Source organism: Mustelus asterias, chromosome 28 (genome assembly GCF_964213995.1).
Source record: "Mustelus asterias chromosome 28, sMusAst1.hap1.1, whole genome shotgun sequence".
Taxonomy (NCBI): Eukaryota; Metazoa; Chordata; class Chondrichthyes; order Carcharhiniformes; family Triakidae; genus Mustelus; species Mustelus asterias.
In genome coordinates this window covers 16,790,087-16,806,182 of record NC_135828.1, presented here as the reverse complement: position 1 = coordinate 16,806,182, position 16,096 = coordinate 16,790,087, and the positions used below count along the sequence as shown (strand labels likewise).

Sequence of the window (16,096 nt, the reverse complement as noted above, 5' to 3'; positions counted from 1 at the left end):
GACAAATGTTGAGATTCAAGACATTACTCAGTGAATAAAACTACAAAAATAAACTTACAAGGTCAGATAATACATGTGATACTTCAGGGTTAATATGAGGTATGTTAAAACAGGCAAATTGTGGTCGAATGCACCAGACTGTACTGTAAATGCCAAATGCAAAACAGAGTCCACGGATCTCTCAACAACCCACTCAGTCATCAGTAACACTAAGGCAATCAATATCACTCTTGTCTCTCTCACAAAGGATTCCAGTCTTCACCTTTGATGATCTAACCTTGGAATTCTCTCAAAGTCGCACTGACTTGGATGGCATCAGCAATGGCCCAACTCGCAGGGTTTCAATCTTGTTTCCTGAGATTATGTTCCCCTGGATTCACTCGAGCACCAACACACAAGCACAATTTCAGCTCTTTGGCCATGCTAAGCAGAACACTACAGCTTCAAAGCTTTACCTTTGTCCCAACAACTAGCAGCACGGAGTCACCAACTTTCTGCTGCTTTCTTGGATCTTCAGAGCTTCTCCAGAACCTTCTCCCATCACCAAGGCTTCTTCTGAGCCCTCTTCGAATGCCAGGGTGTCTCCTGAAAGCTCTCCAATTACTAGGGCTTCTCCAGAAGCCTCTTCACTTAAAGTCTGCTAACCACAGCCCTTTTCCTATTTTTTTTAACTTCACTGGGACTTTTTCCTGTCCTTATCCCCTCTCCAGGACTCTTCTTTTGGAACCTCGTTCTGTCCCCTGCCTGGAACACTTGTTCTCTATGGCAATTCGTTTTCCACATTTGGGCAACTGTTACTCAACCGAAGCAGATAGACTTCTATCTCCATGGCCAGTTGTTTAATACAACACAATATAATACCTTCAAAGAACAAAGATAAAGACATTCTGTTAAGACTAGAATCCTCCAGGTTTCCAATTGTTAATGTAGTGACGATAAGATATTAGGTGTTAACTTAGTTTTAGAAAGGTTTTGGTTAGTGTTATCCTTGTTGAAGACAGGATTAAAAAGCCAACGTCAAGAAAACTAAACCTCCCCACCCTGGAGGCAGGGGAGTGATGACTTGGCCTGGAGATACTTTCCCAGCCGAAAGTCAAGAATCATAGAATCCCTACAGTGCAGAAGGAGGCCATTCGGCCCATCAGGTTTGCACTGACCACAATCCCACCCATGCCCTATCCCCTTAACCCCACCCTGGTATTCCCCCTGACATTATGGGTCAGTTCAGCGTGGCCAATCCACCTAATCTGCACACCTTGGGACTGTGGGAGGAAACCGGAGCACCCAGAGGAAACCCACGCAGACACGGGGAGAACATGCAAACTCCACACAGTGATCCGGGTCCCTGGCGCTGTGAGGCAGCGGTGCTAGCCACTGTGCCACCCAATGTGTTGTGAAATGTTCACTTACCTCATCAGAGAGTGCGAGGTTGGACACTCCACGCCCTGACAGACTGGGGAGTTTCTGCGCATGCACAGAACAGAAGTGGACAACACACGTGCAGATCATTGGACAAGGACCAGCCCAGGACACAAGTGCATGAAGAAAACCAGGGCATAAACCTGGGTCAGGTAACTAGGAGGAAATCACTTTTATAGGCAGATGGTTTGAGGTGGAGGGGAGAACTGAAACTCACTGCCTCAGAGAGTCGGAGAGGCAGAAACCCGCAACTCATTTAAAAAGGTGTTTGGATATACACTTTAAGTGCCGTAACTTGGGATCATAGAATCCTTACAACCCAGAAGGAGACCATTCGGCCCAGTAGTTCTGCACCAACTCTCTGACTTAGCATCTTACCCAGGCCCATCTCCACCCTATCCACGTAACCCGATGCATTTACCCCGCGAATCCACCTAACCTACACATCTCAGGACACTAAGGGACAACTTAACACGGCCAATCCACCTAACCTGCACATCTTGGGACACTAAGGAGCAATTTAGCATGGCCAATCCATCTAACCCGCATACCTTTGGATTGTGGGAGGAAATCAGAGGACCTGGAGGAAACCCACGCAGACACGGGGAGAACGTGCAGACTTCACACAGCCAATACTCGAGGCTAGAATCGAACCCGGGTCCCTGGCACTGTGAGGCAGCGGTGCTAACCACTGTGCCACCGTGCAGGGACTTGCAAGTACCAAATGTTGGAAAGTGGGATGAGGCTGTGCGGATCATTTATCGACCTGTGCAAACACTGGGCCGTGCGGCCTCTTTCTGTGAGGTGAACCTTTATGATTCCAAAACGCACCTCCTGTTACCACTTAGCTACTAGAAAGACAATCGGAAAGATGACTTTTAATATGACTGACAGTAACTGAGAGGGTTAAGGGGATCCATCATCCAGTCTGTGTTCACTCATTCTGACCAAATATAGGTCTCATCTGTACACTTAGTGACCTTGTTATATCTTCATGTCATTGTTTTTGGTTCAAAGTGCTTTAAACATGAACCCTTGCAGTGTGCACAACATGCAAGGCTACCAGACATTTGATAATAACTAGACCAGTGTATCAGAAACATGATCCATTTGGTAATGCAGAATGCTTTGTGACTAACTGTGTTGTGATACCAGGGGACACTGCACAGATTTCCCAAAACCTGGAGTATTCTCCAATATCAAGTGTACATAAATTGATCTGGGTAAGCACAGTCCCTCTGCCTTCCTTTCTGGAGGTTTCTGGGTGGGTCTTCTTCAATCGGCTCACTTGCATTCGTAATGCCTGGGGTGTGTGACCAGATCTGATGTGATTACAACGTCGATCACTCCCTTCCTGGGAGCTGGCAATTACTGAAGCGGTCATGTCCTTCGATTAGTGCGTTTGCTGAAACCTAGGCTCATTGACAGAGGAAATCCTGTCAGAAGCCACCAGTTAATAGGCCTAGTTTCAATTCTACAAATAAAATACAACAAATGTTGCTTTTTCAAACGATGCACAATTTTCTTGTCCTGAAAGTGTCGACTGATATAGAGTACACTTCCACAGCCGATAACACTCAATCAGAATTTTGGCCAGGTCACTGTTCCTTATATGTGACCCTTGAATCTAAGTGTAAGAAAGATATAACACTGCGGGAGTTAATTAGCCTTCCTGTTAGAATGATACGCTTGCGGAGGAAGTTCAAACCACTCTTTCACTAAATGCAGGGGAAGAATCATTCACCAGATTTTTACCACCCTGGCCACCATGGGAATCAGAACGGGCAAGGGATGGACAATGGGAAGGTCCGTTGACCTCAGGTGAGATTTTACGGTTTCGTGACGAGCAAGGCTATAAAATCCCACCCATATTGTCTACTTGGGGAAATAGAACAGAAAGTCATAGACTTGTTTAAGCACAGGAGAGAGAGCCTCTAATATTTGCAATTTTATATTTTTGCATTTTATTTCTGCTTTTCACTTGATTTTAAAGGACAGTAAGAAGTCTCACAACACCAGGTTAAAGTCCAACAGGTTTATTTGGAATCACAAGTTTTTGGTGTGCTGCTCCCTCACTCACCTGATGAAGGAGCAGCGCTCCGAAAGCTCGTGATTCCAAATAAACCTGTTGGACTTTAACCTGGGGTTGTGAGACTTCTTACTATGTCCACCCCAGTCCAACGCCGGCATCTCCACGTCATGGTTTTAAAGGAATCTGTATTACGCGTGTACTGAACATTTAAAGTTACTTGATAGATCTTGACTTAAAAACTATCCTTTGATTAAGTCAAATAATTAATCAGTAGTCTTCAGTAGAGATGTTGTTCTTTACTGCAGATTTGTTTTTCCAAGACTTTGTTCTTTAGACTGGCCATATGCGGCTGGTATCATCACTTCCCAAGGCAGATTTACTAAATTAAAACAGTAAGCACAGGATAAACTCAGCAGGTCCAACAGCATCTGTGGAGAGAGAAACAGAGTTAACGTTTCAAGTCCGTATGACTTTTCTTCAGAGCTATGGGGGGGGTGGAGTGATGAATTTAATACTGTTTAAGAGGGGGTGGAGAGGGTGAAACAGAGTAGGAGGTAGGGAACTAGGAGAGTTTTGACAAGTATGTTACGGTCCAACCCGTGTCTGCGTGGGTTTCCTCCAGGTGCTCTGTTTCCTCCCACAGTCCAAAAGATGTGCTGGTGCTAGATTGTCTGTGCTAAATTCTCCCTCAGTGTAACCCGAACAGGCGCCGGAGTGTGGCGACTAGGGGATTTTCACAGTAACTTCACTGCAGTGTTAACGCAAGCCTACTTGTGACAATAATAAATAAACTTTAAACTTTTGGGTTCAATATCAGTCAGGCTGTAAAATCCTTCCAATATACACGCAGGCGGCAGAAGTGGAAGCGATTCCTGTTCAGCCATGGGAAGAAAGTTGGAGCCTTCACCATCACTATTCACAGCTCGGGGGTACAACAGCTGCGGGGGTCAGCTGGCATGGATCAGATGGCATGGATCAGACTGGTCCCAACAGCAGGGGGTTCAATCCCTACTCTGGCTGTGTAACTTAACCTCTCTTTGCCCTATCCGTGCTGGAGGTGATCTGCCCTCAAGCTGCATCACTATTCTCCAATATTGTCCACTAGGAGGTGCTGAGAGTCAACAGAGACATTTTGCTCTCAGCCTGGGAGAAGTTACAATCCAGGGAACCTGAGAGTTTATATAACTGGGGGCTCTGAATCTGTAGCACCCTGCGGATAATGTGCTGTGTCTCTCACACTTTCTAATCTGAGTGGAAACACAAGGAGAGCTTTTTTCTTTTTAAAAAAAGCTAATTTTTTGTTAAACTTTTTACGTTATGGGGCAAGTGCTTGTCTCGCTGTGAAAGCAATCTTGTGTAAAATGCAAACCTATTCATTCTAATAATCAGGACTGCGAGTCAGTTTGCCGGTGGGAAGATTGTGAATGCGTTACCCTACTCTGAAGGTGGAGTATTTGATCAGGAGTTGAACGTGGACAGAAATGTCTATTCCTTGACATTCTCCACACTGGGACTGCTTAGCTTTCCCGGAAAGGGTGCGGGTCCGGCTCCTGTTGCTGGTGTCTCATTCCTGACTCAGCCTTTTGGGCTATACACCCTACCCTACCCTCCAAATCTAACCTGGCTGAATTGCAGCAAGCTTCCCGGTCCATTCTGCACCCCCAGTCATTGCAATCCCCCCCTCTTTCCCCAGTTCCTCCCAGTTCAAAGCATGCTGTGGTAGAAAATACCAATGGGGCGAATAATTGGAGAGGTGCAGTAATTCAGAAGGGGATGTAGCTAAGGGATCTCTCGGAAGGGGGGTTTAGCCACACACAGTTGTAACTCTCCACTTCCACCTAGTTTGTGACTAATTGATTGGTGTTCTTGCAGATTGGCTGGAGCCTGTACAATCCAATAGCAGTAACAGCCAGGCGGAGTTTGTGGCTGTGAGTCATTCTGAGTGTGCTAGTTTGTATAATGTACTGGACCTCATTCATTATTGAGCACAGTGGCCCGTGGACAACCCCCCTTTGCTCTAGGGCAGAATGCACTGGATTCCTGTTACAATTGGGTTACTGATTGCAGGCATGACATGTGGTAAGTTTAAATCCACTTCATGAGTGTACTATATTGAGCATAACTTGCCTAATTCTTTTACCACTTAGTCGATAGGATTGAGACAACGAATCCCTGACTCCATCCATCCTTTTATCCTCGGATTCCTCCCAATATATCCTGATTATTAATCTGTTTACATCTAATGTTAAGAAGAAAACTATTCGAATTTTAAACAATGAACACATACTCTTGGCAAAAGTATTTTCAAAACTATTTTTAGCATCTCCCTATTAAATATCCCTCTGGCATATGTGTTAAAAATGTTTAAAATGTTCCAAACTTTATGGGAAGATGGGAAAGTTAATAACAAACATAAAACTGTTTGATTCTATTTTGTTTCAGAATATTATAGTTTTAAATCCACAGGCTGTAATGAGAATTACACATCTCCAGCCCTGATCTTAATTGTTAAATAAACTCTGCTGGTTGACAGATCTGTTGTTAAATTATAATTTGCCGCCTGTGCATTTTACTGCAAGTTATGTCAGTGTTATTGATTATTTGAAATGACCCAAGTTGTGTAGTTGTTCCTAACCTGCTGACTTTCTTTATGCAGCAGCTGACGCTTCCCCCGGGTCTAACCCACTACCTGGAGTGGAGAAATATGAAGTGGTGAAACCGCGTTTGATCAACACCATTCTGAAGAAACGGGATCTGTCACGATCAGAGGTGAGGACGTAACACATCACACGTCAAAATCTGCTGATGGTAAATGTGTCATTCCCATGTGCTAGCTTGTGGTGGCACAGTGGGTTGGCACTGCTGTCTCACAGCGCCAGGGATCCAGGTTCAATTCCAGCCTCGGGTGACTGTCTGTGCGGAGACTGCACGTTCTCCCTGTGTCTGCGTGGGTTTCCTCCGGGTGCTCCGGTTTCTTCCCACAGTCCAAAGATGTGCAGGTTAGGTGGCCTGGTCATGATAAATTGCCCCCTTAGTATCCCAAGATGTGTAGGCTAGGTGGATTGACCATGTTAAATTCCCTCTTGGTGTCCCACGATGTGTAGGCTAGGTGGATTGACCATGCTACATTGCCCCTTAGTGTCCCACAAATGTGTAGGTTAGGTGGATTGGCCATGCTAAGTTGCCCCTTAGTGTCCCAAGATGTGCAGCTTAGGGGGATTGGCAGGATAAATGTGTGCGGTTACAGGCTGTCAGAGTCAGTGTGGATTTGATGGGCTGAATGGCCTCCTTCTGCACTTTAGCAATTCTATGAATATTGCGAATGTGTGATTTTTCTGAATGGGATATAAGAAAGTGTAAATTGTACAAGTAACTGGTTACAAAAAATGGTTTGGCCAAGTGAATCAGGTAGAAGAACTAGAGTTAGTAAGCCAAATGCAGGTCTGAGTAATAACAGCAGTGTATGTGTGTGTGTACAACTGGCATAAAGCACATTCACTAAGTATGGAGCAGCTGGCTAAGGCAATGAGTAGCCAAGGCATGCAGACTGGGTCTGGAGTTTGATTTGTGGTCTGTGCTGTAAGAGGCCTCGGGATTCCTGAGCTTGGGACAGGGAAGAAATGACCAGAGTTCCAATTGATTAGTACACACATTGTCATGTCGTAGAGGGTGGGCTTGGCTTGACCTGTGATGCTTCATGCAGTTGAATTGCTGGCTGATATTCGGCTGTTAATGCTGTACATATCCAAACATCATTGCCGTCTGGGCCATTCAGTTGCCTAGCACACCAGGATTGCACGAGCAATTGTGATACCAGGTTTAGATAGAAAGTTTCCTACCCTTGGATAATGAAGGACTGGTGGAATTGGAAGTGGAAAGGCAGTCACCCTGATGGCAGCGAATGAGAGAGAAAATAGCACAATCTTTCAAATGCCTTTGGATGTGGAAGGTTGGCCCGAGACTTGGAAAGTTGGCAGTGTAATGGTCCCATTTAAACTGTAACAATGAAGCAGTCAGAATAATGGCCACACTGGATAAAGAGCCATAATAGAATCACACCTACCTGGAAAACAAACATAGGCTAGTTTAAAACAGCCAACACAGAATTAAAAAGGACAAGTTATATCTGATAATGTGATAGGAGAAGTATTTTAATAAAGTACTGTGTAAGATTGTGGATGAAATGAAAACAAGTTATTGAAATGGTTTAGGAGTATATATTGCCAGAATAGTCATCCAAGGACCTGGGCTGATGACCCGGAAATGTGTTCAATCCATTTCCATTCAGTAAATTAAATTTTGTTTAAACATCTGCAATAAAAAGCTGGCGTCAGCAATAATGACCATGTAACTATGGGGTTGCCATTAAAAGCTCATCAGATTAGCTAATGGCTTTTAAGGAAGGAAATCTAACATCCTAATCCTGTTTGACCAACATGAGAGTCCAGACCCCCCGCAGTGTGGTTGAACCTTTACTGCCCTTTGAAATGGCCGAACAAGCCACTCGTTTGTACCAAGCCTGCTACAGGTTAGGGCGGCACAGTGAGTTAGCACTGCTGCTTCACAGCGCCAGGGACTCGGGTTCGATTCCCGGCTTGGGTCACTGTCTGTGTGGAGTTTGCACGTTCTCCCCGTGTCTGCGTGGGTTTCCTCCGGGTGCTCCGGTTTCCTCCCACGGTCTGAAAGACGTGCTGGTTATGTGCACTGGACATGCTAAATTCTCCCTCAGTAACTTCATTGCCGTGTTAATGTAAGCCTACTTGTGACACTAGTAAATAAACTTTAAGGAAAGTTGCAGTGAGAGTATTGCCACCACAAGTACCTGCTTCTCATTGGAACCATGGATGGGCAATAAATGTTGGCTTTGCCAGTGGTGCCCACATCCTATGAATAAGTGGGATGTGTGTTAAAGGGCACAATGTGGTTAATAAATGTATTTTTCTGTAGCAATCACTGTTGGAACCACTGCTTTTGATAATAAAGAAAAGGTGTCCATAGAATCATAGAACCTCTACAGCGCAGAAAGAGGCCATTCAGCCCATCAAGTCTGCACCGGCTCTCTGCAAAAGCATCCCACCTTCCTCTCCTCTCTGTTGCATTTTACCATGGCCAATCCACCTAACCCGCACATCTTTGGACTGTGGGAGGAAACCGGAGCACCCGGAGTAAACCCACGCAGACACGGGGAGAACGTGCAGACTCCGCACAGACAGTGACCCAAGCCGGGAATTGAACCTGGGTCCCTGGCGCTGGGAGGCAGCAGCGCTAACCACTGTGTCCTGGGCACAATATCAGAAATTGCAAATGGCACTAAAACAGGGGGTGGTGGTTTCCTGTGAAGAGAACAATGAACCATTGGGGGCAATGCAGACGGATGATCAGAATAAGCTGATAAATGGCAAATAAAATAAATGTGGGACAGAATCTTGTAACCTCCCCCATGGAGGGTTTAGTGGGGGGGGGGGGCATTTAATCTGGCGAGAGTGTGGGCGGATGGGAACTGAACCCCATCACATTCCTGCCTCCATCCTGATTAATTCCAAGGACAGCACCAGGGCAGCCTTCTCATTCCACCACCAATTTGTGCCCACTTCAGGGTTCTGCTGCTGCTGATTTTAGCCCAGCGGGGGAGTGGGGGGCATGCCATGTGGCGGGCACAGCCAGCAACGAGAATGACTCGAGCTTTTCATCATCCAAGGACATCCCAAAGGTGCCCTGCAGCCAATGAAGTAGTTTTGGAGTGTCATTGTTGGCCAAGTCATTGAATATATTCAAGGTTAGGTTTGATCTACAAGGTGTTCAGGATTACAGAGTTGGGGTGCAGTTTGGAAAGTAGAGTTAATGTCAAACTTAGATCAGCGCCAAGTTACTGAATGGCTGAATGGGCTTGATGGGCCGAATGGCTACTCCTATTTATAATCTAATGTCAGAAATATGAAAGCCAATCGATACAGAGCAAGATCCCACAGTTGGCTTGCTGGGCCGAATGGCTACTCCTAGTTATAATCTAATGTCAGATACATGAAAGCCAATCTGTACAGAGCAAGATCCCACAGTTGGCAGTGAGTCAAGTGACCAGATCATTTGTTTTAATGATGTTAGCAGAGGCATAAACATTGGGTGGTGCAATTGGATAGCTGCTTTTCTTCCAGGTAGTGCCATAGGATCTTTTATGATCAGTTGAGTGCTGACAGGGTTTCAGTTAAACAGCTCAGCTGGACTAGAAATGCAGAAATCTGAATACAGGTTTCAGCACTGAATTCAGTTTTTAAAGATATCATAGAATAAAATAGAACCCCTACAGTGCAGAAGGAGGCCATTCGGCCCATCGAGCCTGCATCGACGACAATCCCATCCTGACCCTATCCCCATAACCCTACACTTTTACCCTGCTAGTCCCCCTAACACTAAGGAGCAATTAAGCATGGCCAATCGACCTAACCTGCACATTTTTGGACTGGGAGGCACCCGGAGGAAACCCACACAGACTCGGGGAGAATGTGCAGACTCCACACAGACAGTGACCCAAGCCGGGAATTGAACCTGGGTCCCTGGCGCTGTGAGGCAGCAGTGCTAACCCACTGTGTCACCATGCCGCTATCAATAAAGGTGACTGTGAAGGTTCTGACTTGTTGTAAAACCCCAACTGGTTCACTCTTGATCTTTTGGGAAGGAAAGTCGCCATTCTTGCTCAGACTGGCTAATGTGACACCAGTCCCACGCCATTGTGGTTGGCTCTTAACTGCTGCCTGAAGTGACCTAGCAAATCCCTCCTCAATCCATGCCAGGAAACCCGGTCGGTTAATCAGTGCCAGCTTTGGCATCAATGCCCACATCAGGGGAAATACTTGTCATCCAAAAGATAATACAGCACTCCTCAGTACTGCCATGAAGTCAGCCATTTCTGTCAGTTGAACCTGTGACCTGCTTCCCAGAATGCTAACCCTGAGCCAGGCTGACTCAAAATGCTGGGAAGCATTAGAGATATGGTTAAATGCTGAAAGCTATTAATTCATAATTATGTACTCCCAAGGCTCTCTGTAAAAGGTGGGTGCAGTCCATTCACTCCTGACGCGGTTGTGAAATAGTTCCAATGACTCCATAAAATAAAATTCAGCCAAGTTATTAGTAGATAGTGCTTTAACCATAAAAAAGACATTAAAGGAAAACCTCAGTGATAGGAAATGAGCCAGATTATTCAAAAGCAAGTAAAATTATTCACATTGGAAAAACATTTGGGGTAACATTTCTCTAGTTCTAGCCTTTCTCTCAGTGTTGCAGTTTCAGTAGAAGTATTGAACACAGGAAGCCTCTGCAAGTATGTTCAGTGTCACTGTTCCAGAGAAATTGATGATCAGCACAATATTCTTTCCCCCACTATTCAGATTGTTTATCCAGACAGAGTCACCTATTCCGTAAATGTAGAAGGGAAGGACTTCATTCTTCATCTTGAAAAGAATGGGTAAGGTTGCGATTTCCCAATTTTAAGAACGCTTCTGTTTTTCTTTCTCGTGTTGTTTTTGGAGAGTAAGCCTTTTGTTACTGATATAAAGTCACTTTATTGTGTTGCTTTTTGAGAGGGTCAGTGTCATCTCTTTGCAAGCCAGAGATTTTGTTTGGACAAGAGGTGTGTCCAGCACTGGGAGTGCCACATGGTCACAAAGCAATCCTTCCATTATTGTGACTTCTAAGGAGCGGCAAAAACTTGGGGGAGGTCACGCTGGTGACCGCTGCTTGCACGCTGGTGCCCGCTGCTCACACGCTGGTGCCCGCTGCTCACACGCTGGTGCCCGCTGCTCGCACGCTGGTGCCCGCTGCTCGCACGCTGGTGCCCGTTGCTTGCACACTGGTGCCCGCTGCTTGCACGCTGGTGCCCGCTGCTCGCACGCTGGTGCCCGCTGCTCACACGCTGGTGCCCACTGCTCGCACGCTGGTGCCCGCTGCTCACATGCTGGTGCCCGCTGCTTGCACGCTGGTGCCTGCTGCTTGCACGCTGGTGCCTGCTGCTCGCACGCTGGTGCCCGCTGCTCGCACGCTGGTGCCCGCTGCTCGCACGCTGGTGCCCGCTGCTCGCACGCTGGTGCCCGCTGCTCGCACGCTGGTGCCCGCACACGCTGACTCGGCTGCTTTACTTTGTGGAGTCCCCAGTGCCCCATTATCGACTGGGGATCCCCACTGCAAAAACTTTTAAATTCATTTTTCACTTCTACTTTCTGTTAGTTCGTACCAGGCAGCGTGGATTCACTGAACAGCCGTTTAGTCCCAAACATGCAGTGGTGTAGAAAAAGATTTGGAACAAAAATCAATTTGGACCCATTCTCAATTCTGGCTGTTTGATCCTGCCAGTGGGGACACATTCTATACAGTGTTAGGTAGATTGGCCATGCTAAAATTGCCTCTTAGTGTCAGGTAAATGCATGCGGTTGTGGGGATTGGGCCTGGGTGGGATTGTGGTCGGTGCAGACTCGATGGGCTGAATGGCCTCCTTCTGCACCATAGGGATTCTATGAAGCCACTGCTTTAAAGATGTGCTGGATGGATGGAATGAATATTACCAGGGTGATGTACGGTTTGAGTGAAAGACTATCGCGGGAGATGGATAGCACACCAGGTCCTTGTAGAACAGGAGTTTGAATACATTTGGGGAGACTGGTACAAGGAAAGGATAACTGTGACTTTTATACTATGTTAATCATGTCTTATTTTTAATTTTTGTGACTTCTCCCAGCATAAATATCTCTCGGGGCTTGTCAAAAATAACATGTTAAATGTGGGAAGGGCATTACTTGTTGGTAATGATGGCAATACTTTGCAGAGGTAGCGGCACTGTGAAGGAAGGCAGTTCGAAAAAACAAAGCACAGGAAATGCGATGGTGGTAAACTAATCAGAGTAATTCTGAGAATTAGACAGAGGCCCTGAGGGAGGCTGTATCACAGCTGTGGCACGAACACTTCTGTTAAAGTAACAGGGGAGGAAGAACTTCTGAGAAAATTAAATGCCCGTATCTCGCAATATCGTCTCAGGGAAGAGAGGTACTCGAAGGGAATGGAAAACGTGCAGAGAAATGACAGCAGGAGATTGGGAAAATAACACACACGCGGAACTGGAAATGAGCCACACAACGCTCCGACTCTCATTTAGATATTCAGCCAACTGGGAAGAAGTGAAGTGAGGCAAACGGGTGCAGAGGAGGGACTGATTGGGCCATTAAGCATGGAAGGGGGGCGAGGGGGTGGTCACTGAGAGAGTGGGGTACAAAAGGATACGTATACACAGCATACCCAGCTCCCCCCTCCACTCCATGTTGTCAGACTATTTGTCCGACATTCGGTTTGGAGGGTCCTGGTTTTCTCCATTTAAGCATTGAGAAGACCAAAAGAATCAACTTGACCACCACCAGAAACTCCATACCATTGCCACAGAACCTACCACCTTTCCTGGACTGGGCCTCAGATTTGATTGTTGATAACCTCAGTGTCTTGTTTAGTTCAGAGTTGAGTTTCTGACCCTGTAGGCTCTGTGTTATTAAGACCACCTAACTCCACCATTGCTGGCCTTCCCTCAGCTCATCCACTGCGGAAGTCCTCATCTGGGCCCTTGTCATCTTCAGGCTTGACTATCCTCCGATCCTCAGCTCGCACAGAACTGGATCACCGGTCTTGAGCCCCATCCCTCTCTCGCCCTCAGCCATTTCCCCCGTCTACAAAACAAACCCCACTGGCTCTCCTGTTAAATGAGTAAACTTTAGACACCACAGTTTAACTGCTCACGCTGAATATATTTCCCAGTTACACTTATTAATTCTTTGAGCTGATCCGATGGTCAGTAACTTTTAAAGGAAGAGTTCCCAGCACGCTTCCATTCTTGTAATGATGGAGAATGGATAAATGAAATAAGCCTTTAAACTTTTAATCCAATACCCTTTACTTTCGTGGGTGGCTCAGTGGTTAGCATTGCTGCCTCACAGCGCCAGGGACCCGGCTCTGATTCCCGGCTCGGGTCACCGTCTGTGCAGAGTCTGCACGTTCTTCCCGTGTCTGCGTGGGTTTCCTCCGGGTGCTCCGGTTTCCTCCCACAGTCCAAAAGACTTACTGGTTAGCTGCATTGGCCATGCTAAATTCTCCCTTTAGTGAACCCCAACAGGCACCAGAGTGTGGTGACTAGGGGATTTTCACAGTAACTTCATTGCAATGTTAATGTAAGCCTACTTTCTTTGGCATTATGCTTGGGTCTGCTCATTAGATTAGTTGCGTTTAATTATATAAAATGAAGCAATCCAGTGAAGAGCCAGCATCCATACTGCAGAACACCGTTAAAGTTGAAGTTTATTTATTAATGTCACAAGTAGGCTTACATTAACACCGCAATGAAGTTACTGTGAAAATCCCCTAGTCACCACACTCCAGTGCCTGTTCGGGTACACTGAGGGAGAATTTAGCATGGCCAATGTATCCTAACCAGCACGTCTTTGGGACTGTGGGAGGAAACCCACGCAGACACGGGGAGAACGTGCAGACTCCGCACAGACAGTGACCCAAGCCAGGAATCGAACCCAGGTCCCTGGCACTGAGAAGCAGCAGTGCTAACCACTATGCCACAAGTAGGTTGAACGTACTGGGAGAGGAGGCGAGATAGATTAAGAGCTAGATGTCAAGTAGGAGGAAGCAGAGTTGAAGTCAGTTTAATGAGGCTTGATTTCGAATGGTGAGGATGTAGGGTTGTACAGAGATGTATCAACTCTTATGGAAACTCACTCTAGCTCTGACTCATGTACTTTGTGCTTTAACAGGGGTCTACTGGTCAAGAATTATTCTGAAATCCATTACTTGGAAAATGGAACTGAAGTTCTGACAACACCACAATTTCTGGTATTTTTCTGTCATGTACTTAATAACAAATGGTTGGTGTAATTAAAATGTTTTATATTTTAGAATTCTGTTATTTTAAATTGTCAATGCTGTGCTTTGTTCCAGGATCATTGTAATTATCACGGTGTGATTGAAGGCATCAAAGATTCCTCTGTCAGCATCAGCACCTGCACTGGACTCAGGTACAGAATACTCGCCTTTCTTTACGCTGCTTCTGTAAGTCAGAGGAGCAGTAGCAGGCCATTTGGCCCATCGAATCTGCTTTACCATTCAATGTGATCATGACTGATCTGATATAATCCTCAACTCCACTTTCCCGCCTTATCCCCTAACTCTTGATTCCCTTACTGATTTAAATTCTGTCTGTCTCAGCCTTGAACTTAATGACCCGCCTCTACAACCCTCTGCGGTAAAGAATTCCACAGATTCACTACTCTCTAAGAAGAAATTCCTCCTCATCTTATCTGTGTTAAATGAGTGACCCCCTTACTCTGAGATGATTCCCTCTGGTCCCAGACTCTCCCACAAAGGGAAACAACCTCTCAGCATCTACCCTGTTGCGCCCCCTCTGAGAATCATAGATTCCCTACAGTGCAAAAGGAGACCATTTGGCCCATTGATCCTGCACCGACAACAATCCCACCCAGACCCTGTCCCTGTAATCCCATGTATTCACCCTGTTACTCCCCCCTGATATTAAGCATAGCCAATTTAACTTAGCCAATCAACCTAACCTGCACATCTTTGGACTGTGGGAAGAAACTGGAGCACCCGGAGGAAACCCACACAGACAAGGGGAGAATATGCAGACTCCACACAGTCACCCAAGGTCAGAATTGAACCCGGGTCCTTGAAGTTGTGAGCCAGCAGTGCCAACTACTGTGCCACCATCTCAATAAGGTCACCTCTCATTCTTCTAAACTCCAATGAGTACAGCCCCAACCTACTCAACCCCTCTTCATAAGTAAACCCTTCCATACTCAAGATCAACCTAGTGAATCTTCCCTGGGCTGCCTCCAATGCCCTTGGATAAAGGGACCATTAATTATTCTCCTACCTTTTCCTCCAAAGGAATCTTGTCAGCCCATCCATCACTGCTAAGACATAATGAATGTAAAGTTGAGGTTTGGGCCCACTTGTGGAAATGAATTAAGTTGGTGTTCCGTGTCTCTAGATGAAGAGATGGAACCGTAAAGATACTCAGTCCTACAGGCAAACCAAGAACAATGAGAGACTCATCTGGTTCGCTAATGTCCTTCAGAGAAGGCAATCTGCCATCCTTACTATAATAAGTCTTCAGAGCAGAAGTCCCTTCACCAGAATCCCTTTATTTACAAACTCTAACAGCAGTACACAGAGTGCTCGCAGTCAGCAGTCTACCTTCGGGAGCGCCAGAGGAACTGACACTCCCGGTTAAATACAAGGCAAAGACTCCCTGATTGGCCCATCAATTGGATCTTTAATCAGGGATTTCTTTTGTTTATCACAAATATGTTCTAACAAATATTCAAAGAACCAATATGAAAGATACATTACCAATGGCTAACGCCATCCATTTATTAATAACCTACAATTACTGCCTTTTATTTAGGAAGGGTCCATTGTTGGTTATAGTTTTCCAGGGCCTCAATACCTCTAAATACACCTCAATTTACAAATCATAATTTACACATCTACAAACATTAGTACAACACAGCAAACTGTACACAACAAAAATAAACATTGAAGCATATCCGTTGCCCTCCAGGGCACTGCCTCCTGAGTTTTTCCCCTGTC

General features: G+C 45.9%; 1 protein-coding gene across 3 annotated transcripts in view; it reads left to right on the top strand.

Annotated features, from left to right (window-relative positions):
- Positions 1–5,379: 5,379 nt before the first annotated feature.
- The window catches only part of adam8a (ADAM metallopeptidase domain 8a), a 52,577-nt gene continuing 41,860 nt past the window's right edge, over positions 5,380–16,096 (top strand). For 2 of the 3 annotated variants that reach the window (XM_078199612.1, XM_078199610.1), the window contains exons 1-5: positions 5,381–5,530; positions 6,108–6,220; positions 10,837–10,913; positions 14,242–14,320; positions 14,426–14,502. In XM_078199612.1, the coding sequence (XP_078055738.1) occupies positions 5,479–5,530; positions 6,108–6,220; positions 10,837–10,913; positions 14,242–14,320; positions 14,426–14,502 (398 nt within the window). In that variant the 5' untranslated portion in view covers positions 5,381–5,478. Of the gene's footprint in view, positions 5,531–6,107; positions 6,221–10,836; positions 10,914–14,241; positions 14,321–14,425; positions 14,503–16,096 lie in introns of all 3 variants that reach the window. The other variant, XM_078199611.1, reaches the window with a different exon arrangement.